Raw genomic sequence first — 8,136 nt, forward strand, 5'->3', positions numbered from 1 at the left:
TTCTCAGGTCCCTTCCGACCCTAGAAACTATGAAACCATGGTGGTACTGGTAGTGGGCTATGGGGGGAGGGGGGTACAGCAAATTCTGGAGTGGCCGCAGCCCCCCCATAGACCCCTCCCCTAGCACTGCCACCACTGGCTCAGCCCCAGCTGGGAAGAACCTGGTGCCATCCCAGACCCAGCTCGCAGCAGCAGCCCACCCTGCCCTGCGCAGATCCATGGGTACATGCCCCCATGCCCTCCCAGGGTGCGCATAGTGGTGGGAGCTGCCACCCCCCACCCCCTAGACAAGCCGTAGTTCTGTCCCATGCTCCATCCCAGCTCCCGCTGCTGTGTGCACCCCCAGGAAGGCATAGGTGGCAGGGAGGGGCATGTGCCCCTGGATCTGTATGCAGAGCATGGCAGGCTGCAGCTATGGGCTGTTCTTGGCTGGGGATAGGCCAGGTTGCGGCGGTGCTGGAAGGGGGCTATCAGGGGGGCTACAGTGAATTCTGGGGTGGCTGCAGCCCCTCCCATAACCCCCTCCCAGCACTGCTGTCTCCCATCCAAAGCGCAGCCTGGCCCAGCCTCCACCGGGAAGAGTCCGGTGCAGCCCTAGACCCAGTCTGAGCAGCATCCCACCTTGCCCCGTGTAGATCTGGGTGCATACAGACCCCAAGCCCTCTTGGGGTGTGCGCAGTGGTGGGAGCTGCTCCAGCCTGGCTGGGCAGCCCCTGCCCCAGCTCCACTCCCTCCCCCACCACTGGGGCCTTGATCTGCTCTCTCCTCCCTCCCCTGGCCCCTTCCTTCACAACATAATTACCAGCCAGATGCGGCTATTCTCCTGGTCGCCTGTGTACTGTGCTGCAGTTGTACACATGCACGTGGCATTTAATTGGCCACACTAGGTCTGAGTACCTAGTCCTCTAGGACCTTTTTAAGTACCCCTAATGGTATGCGCACCCCCGGTTGACAACCACTGTGTTATGGTATTCCTTTAGCAACACTTAAACAGCCAGCACAGTAACTAAGCAACACTATTTCCATATCCTTATTAAATGCTCTGTTTTTTGTTGATTAAATTATTCAACTATGGCATAAACAATACTTTAGAAGCCCTGGTGAATCACTTACCTGCGAGATGTAGTGGTGTTGAATTTCTTCCCTGGGTGTCTCTGCAATTGATATTTTCAGGAGTACACAGCTTCTGCACTCTTGCCAGGCAACCCTTTTTGGCAGCATCTAGCAAGGCAGCATCTCCCCGCAGTAAGTCCTGTATATCTGTATCTCCTTCTTTCACCAAGTCCAGAGGAGTGTTGCCATCTCTGTTCTTTTTTGTTGGATCTGCTCCATGCTATGAATTACAATTCCACATTATACTGTCACAATACAAGTACATTACTTGGGTGCATCTCTCCACGGCTTATATTTTGTTATGTAGACTTGGGAATGTTTTCAAAGCTAGTGAAGTTTTGGCACCCCACAACCAAGAAGCAACAGCCATATCCTTTGTCACAGACATATGTACAGAATATGCACCAAGGAAACAAATTGCAAGCTATGAAGCCATATCATAATTATCTATGCTGGAGGATTGTGGCACAGCAGGCATGCATAGCTACCTTTGTTATTCCTTACCTGTCTGCTGTGGTTCTTGAGCACTGCAGATGCACCAATGCAGGTGTCCACACAGCTGTATTCTGCATGTGGCTACTCTTCATGATCTTAGTGAAGGAAGCCATAGCATTGTAAACACACTACTGTTTAATCCTGTAAAGTTTCTGCAACTCCTTTGGCAACTGTTTTGGTAGTGATGTATGAGGTGTCCTCCCATGACCGGATTACTCTGGTTTGAGCTACTGCAGGTTCTGCAGTCATGTTCTGTGCTTCACAGAGTTGTGCATTGCTATATTAAGGCTTTTCTTGTTTCAGACAAAGAACATTTGCAGACAATACAAAGTGCTGATTGATACAGTTCACACTTGAAATATTTTCAGTGTGATACCTCTTCAGTAGAGAATGACTTGTACTGCCAGATCCCCAGTCCTGGGTGCTGTGGCACAAGTACTCAGTTGACCAGTGCCAGAAGGTTCAGGAGTGCTGAATGCTTATGCAATGCAACAGGGAGCTCAGAGCAGGGTGTTACTAGTATGTGTGTGTCAGGATTCCTGTGGCTAAGGTGCATAACTGCTAAAGGCAACAATGTCATTCTTTAACAGACAATGCTAACAGACAATGCATAGACTTATATAGGGCAGCATTTTGTACATTATATCAGAGAACAAATGCATATTTTTGTTGGTTTAGCAACTTATGTTTGGGCTTACCTACACTAATCCTTCTACCCTTAACTCTCCCATCATTGCTACCAACAGTATAGTTCCAGGGGAGCCAGCAACACTGAGAGAACATGTGTAGGCAAGGCACAGGTAGCTGCCCTACGCAAGGTCTCTTTCTCCAAAATGGTGGTTAGAGTACTTAGGCTTTGCTTGGCAGCCGACAGACCCTCAACATTAAGTTATCAGATTTGGAGTACAGGCCCAATGACATTAAAGCCATAAGACTGCACAATGTCTAGGTGGTTGGTGACAATGACACTGGGATTCCTCAAAAAGTTCACAGAATTCAGTTTGCTAGGAGGATCATTAGTATTCCTGGTCTGGACTAGGTACTGATTGCTAGGGTGATTTGAACCCTGATCTACTGCCAATCATTAGAATACTGGGAGCCTGTCTATGCCAGCATTCCTCCTTTTGTAAGCACCAGCAAAGCTATATTGGTGTTAGCTAAGGGGAACAGCTTGTAGAAGAAGAGTTTGATCATCTCAGAACCACCACACCAATACAAAGAGTGTGAAGAGTAAGAGCTAGTGGAAAAAGGGGATGGAGTTCTTTATAGTGGTGCAGTAGTTACTAGGGGTGCATTTCAGGGGAGATCAAGTTCCTCTTTTGAGGACTCAGCAAAAGCTTTACTGTCAGCTTATTTCAGGTACAGAACAGTAAAAACCCTTAACAGAAAAGAGTTGCAAGCATCAATACCTGCCACTACATGGCTCAAGATAGTCTTAACTGTACTCAAGAGGGATTTATGGCAGGTACTATCATCAGAACTTTTCAGGTGCTCAAGGAGGATCATTTTAGTGCTTCTAAGCTTCCTGTGAAGTGTCCATATAGGAACTGATTTTTAGTGAGGGTCTCTGGAGGCTAAGTGCAAAAATGGCTAAACTCCCAGTGGAATGATCATTTGACTCCAGAGCCCTCCAGTGTTGATAAAATAAAACTGCACTTGAGAGACCGACTCCAATGGCTTGATTGCGAGGCAGACTAATTCAGAGATGCATATGTTTTCACAAGCAACAGATGCTAAATCACTATCTAAATGCCTGCTCCCAGCAAGTCCTTTCACAGCATCTGATGAAGCAAGCTGCTGATTACAAATCTTCTGCATTTCTGAATTAGTCTAGAAGATGTAACTCTGTCCTGCCTTCTGCCTGATTTAAGATTAACAAGGCTAACTACTTCTGTCTAGTGACTTGAGGTAACTTATATAATCAGATGTCACTGTAGGGGCCATCATCCTGTACAGCCTAAGAACGTCTGGATACCCATGAGACCCAATTTCCCCTCTCCCACACCCTGTGGTTCTATCACAAGCAGTATTTCAATTGTTATGATGCTTTCCCTCACATGCTTTTCTATCAGGTGCAAATATCCTCAGAAAAATTAACAAGATTGAGTATGAAAAGCTTGGTTAAGCAGGAGCTAAACAAAAAATGTGGACTCTCTCAAATTAGGGCCCTTTATGGAAATACTCTGGAAGTAACCACTTTCTTTTTAAAGCAGGGACTGTTACCTTGAGCACCCCTGCCGATTAAAATGCCCACTTATCCCAGACAATTTTATTTCCATACTTAATACATTATGAATTAAGCTAATGGCTTTAAAATTTTGTATATGGTTCCTAAAAGGCATATCTTATGCTCTGTTCTGTTCTCTTGTACAGACACCAGTGAAAATTTACTCAGTTGCAAAAACTGCTTCAGAAGATGCACACCTGATTTTTATGAGTCCTTATTAACTAATTCATCTTGTTTCTTTGAACATGAAATACATGTTACTTAGATGATGTTACTAAATGAATTAGACAAGTATGTCAGAATGATTTAGATGACTGCCAGAATAAATTAATATACTGTCAGGGAAAACTAGCTATATACCAATGAATCTTGACAAAATGAACGCATTAAGAAAAGCACCTCAAACAATGTTATTGTTTTAAGAGAAGTGACCCGACAGCATATACAAATTCAGGGTGGAAACAGATTCAAGGATACTGCAGTGAACTCACTAAAAACACAATAAGCTTTGAGTCAGAGCTTAGCAAAACAGAACTTATAAAATACTTGTAATAACTGTAAATCACATACTTTTAGAAGCAGCTTGCAGATTTCATATTTTCCTTTTGCTGCTGCTTCATGTAGAGGGGTGAATTTCCACAGGTCTGCCACATTGACAGAGGCACCATGCCTCACTAATAACTCAGCTACTTCATAGTGTCCATATGAACAGGCATTATGCAGGGGTACCAACCCTCTAATCAAAGAGAAGAAAATCTTTTAATAGTTACAGAAAATCAAATCTAAATAAAAGCTTACTCAGTTCTAGTAGACAAAATAGTAATTTCCCTTTGATGTTATCAGTATTATTCACCATCCTGTTTTCATGTCTTTTGGTATTCTGCCATAGAAGTACATAGGAAGTGACAGTGATTGAACCCTTCCCTTCTGTTCCTATATCTGATATTACTAATTTGTATCAGTTGTTATTACAGAAAACTGCTAAAAGCAGTCAGCCTTAATATTGCTAACAGTAGGCATATATTGAAAGAATCACCCTTGACTTCAGATACTTGACTGAAAATTTCCAAAAAAGCTATTCCAGGCCTTAATAGGTGGCTATCATCCCATTTAGCATTTTTGGAGATTGGTAAGCACTGCACATCTGATACCCTGGTAAAAATATTGTACTGAATTCTATTTGGAGGGATGATGAACACGCAAGAACAAGGAAATATTCAAATATATTATGTTCAGAACTATAACCCAAGCTTGAAACAATAATAAGGTGAAAGATGTGCTAAACTATATAATCTATTTAGTGTTTCTAACTTTTCTAAATAGTCTGACTTACAAGGGGGAAAAACGTTTAATAGTTAGCTAAAATCAATTATTACATTTTTGATTAAATTGATTTAGTTCAAGTGTTCAGGGTCCCTCCAAATCAAATAAAAAAATAACCATCTGTACTAAAACAAACAATCTAGGGGGAAAAGAACAGCTAGAAAACCCTGGCTATCTCAAATCATACATCTTAAAAATTAATTTTAGACTGCCTGAAATACCTGGAAAGCTGCTTTTAAGCAAAACCAAAAGGGTCAAAATGAAAGAGTTCCCCTTGTTTTTAAAAAGGATACCTGGCTCTAAGTAGCAAAACCAGACTTACCTGCCTAAAACACCTACCTACCCATAACACTATCATCTAAAAAGAATACCAGAAAACTCAATAATATTGCTTAACAGTCCATTAACTCTCCCTCCAGTGAATGTCAGAGGCAATGAGTAATGAGAGAGCAAGAAAAAGACAGAGAGAGATGGTTACAGAAAACACAAACAAAGAAACAAAGAAACAAAGAAATGAGGTGGAACATAATATAAAATCAATGAACATAAAGAATGAAAAGTTACCCTTTATCTTTGGCATGCACATCTGCCCCATGGTGCAGAAGATATTCTACTACAGACACACGGTTATAACCTGCAGCAAAGTGCAGTGGCGTTGAATGACGTCCCTCCAAATCTCTGCAATTCACATTCTGAGGGCTGCAAAGTTGCTGTTAAGGAGAAAAGAAACAAAAATTTGCTACCAAATGCAATCACAAGTTAGAAGTTGGCTTATGTTTTCTGGCAGTTTCTTCCCACTTAATTCAAATTAAATATTAGAATACACACACACTTCTGACAGCAGGTTGTTTAATAAACTAAAATATTGGGGAGTTCATGGATTCAACTAGAAGAATTTCCCCTTAATTTTAAGAAGGTATAGTTTGAGTTTGTCTGATTCATGTAAATAACAAAGTTCACCTCTTCAAGAAGCCAAAATAGAATATTAGCAATAGGGCTGTGTGAAATTTTGCCACCAGTTTTGTTTTGATGCTGTTCTGACCTAGGAGTATTGGTCACAGTCTGGACACTCTGGTTGTTAAGTAGTTTTTCCTAATGTTGAGCCTGAAATGATCTTCCAGGAGTTTGTGACCTTTACTCCTAGTTTTCCCCAAGAGTGCCCTGGTGAACCAAGCCCTAGATGTATGCTTTTGATGTAGTGGTAAACTGCTACCAAGTCCCCTCTCAGCCTTCTCTTTTTCAGGCTGAAGAGTCCCAGGTCCCTCAGCCTTTCCTCACATGGCTTGCCATGCAAGTCTCTGATTATATGGGTAGCTCTTCTCTGGACTCTCTCAAGCTTTACCATGTCCTTGTTAAGGTGCAGAATCCAGAACTGGATGCAGTACTCCAGCTGCGGTCTCATGAACGCCGAGAAGAGCCAAGTAGAGCAGGAGAATCGCTTCTTTGCAATGGTTTTGCTGGAGATGCATCAATTGATGCATGCCAGCGTATAGTTGGCCCTGCTGGCTACAGCATTGCACTGCCGGCTCATGCTCATACTGTGGTCAATTATTACCCCCAGGTCTTGGTGACAAGTGATGGGGGATCTTCAGTCCTGTTGAAGGCAGCAGTTGCACAAGCACCCATGTCATGAGTTTTGCCTGTCAGCAGCTAGGGGTGCAGGGCCCCAGAACCCCCTACACCTATCTCCTTGACAGCTGGCAGGCTTTGTGGCTGCAGCAGGGCCTAGCAGCCAGGCCTGAAGAGGTTTCCCCCTACCTCTCTGCCGCAAGACAAACAGTTGCACAAGCACCCATGACTTGAGTTTTGCCTGACTGGCCAGGGGTGCAGGGCCCCAGAACCCCCACACCTATCTCCTTGACAGCTGGCAGGCTTCATGGCCTCAGTGGGGGCTAGCTGGTCTGCAGCTTTCACCCTGCTGTGCCTTAACATAAACAGTGTCACCGATGTCACGAGTTTTGCTTGTCCGCAGCCTGAGGTGCAGTTTCCCCAAACCCCTGCACCTATCTCCATGAAACTTGTCAGTCTTTGTGGTCTCAGCAGGGGCTGCATGCCTGCAGTTTTGACCCCACTGTGGCTTAACACATACACGTGACATGAGTTTTGCTTGTTTCGACCTTCCTCATTATATCCTAAGGGTGAAACATCGAAATGGCAAAATGTTTCGACAGAACGGAACAGCCGTTTTGACTCTAAACAAAAGTCGAAACGGAACACTGTTCCGTCAAAACACTCATCGAAATGGAACGCTTTCGTTTCGTACAGCCCTAATTAGCAATCAGCATTCCAATTTGTGTTTAAGCACCAGGGTCAAGAAAGTTTCCTCTTTTGGCACAACAGACATTATCCCTGTTTTGCAAATAGGGAATCAGATGTAAGGGTTCCCTAAGCAAGATATGAATGTATACATCTCCTGGATTAAACATTAGAATCTAATGGAATGGAAGCTAAATTGAGCTAGTTTCAAAGCTCTAGAAAATTATCTTGTAGGGCATCACCAGATTTTACACAGCTTCAGTTAACTTGGACATAAAATGAAAGATGCTATTCTCTTAAGAGAATTTTGAGAATGATCAAAAAAAAGTTACTTAGCAATCAATTATAGACTCATAGAAGTAGGGTCAGAAGGGACCTTGTAGATCTTCAAGTCCGACCCCCTGCTTGGGTGAGAGAAAAAAACTGGACTCAAATGAGTCCAGCCAGGTAGGCATCAAGCCTCTTCTTAAAGATCCCCAGGGTAGGAGCCAGCACCACTTCCCTTGGAAGTTGGTTCCAGCTCCTAGCCACCCTAACTGTGAAGTAGTTCTTGTGGATGTCTAATCTAAACCTACTCTCCAATAATTTGTGTCCATTGTTGCTTGTCATGCCAGGGGGCGCTAGGGGAAACAGTGTCTCCCCCAAACCCTTCTGGTCCCCCCTAGTGAGTTTATAGACAGTCACTAGGTCCCCCCTCAGCCTTCTCTTGTGAAGGCTGAACA

General features: G+C 43.7%; 1 protein-coding gene across 1 annotated transcript in view; it reads right to left on the minus strand.

Moving 5' to 3' along the window:
* Window positions 1-8,136, minus strand: part of TNKS (tankyrase) — a 264,386-nt gene that overhangs the window by 36,620 nt on the left and 219,630 nt on the right. Inside the window, exons 15-17 of the mRNA XM_019521853.1 lie at window positions 5,723-5,868; window positions 4,406-4,571; window positions 1,114-1,333 (exon numbers count right to left, since the gene is read on the minus strand). Of these exons, the coding sequence (XP_019377398.1) occupies window positions 1,114-1,333; window positions 4,406-4,571; window positions 5,723-5,868 (532 nt within the window). The remainder of the gene's footprint in view (window positions 1-1,113; window positions 1,334-4,405; window positions 4,572-5,722; window positions 5,869-8,136) is intronic.

The sequence above is a fragment of the Gavialis gangeticus genome, unplaced genomic scaffold, assembly GCF_001723915.1.
Source record: "Gavialis gangeticus isolate Ggan-Ray unplaced genomic scaffold, GavGan_comp1, whole genome shotgun sequence".
Taxonomy (NCBI): Eukaryota; Metazoa; Chordata; order Crocodylia; family Gavialidae; genus Gavialis; species Gavialis gangeticus.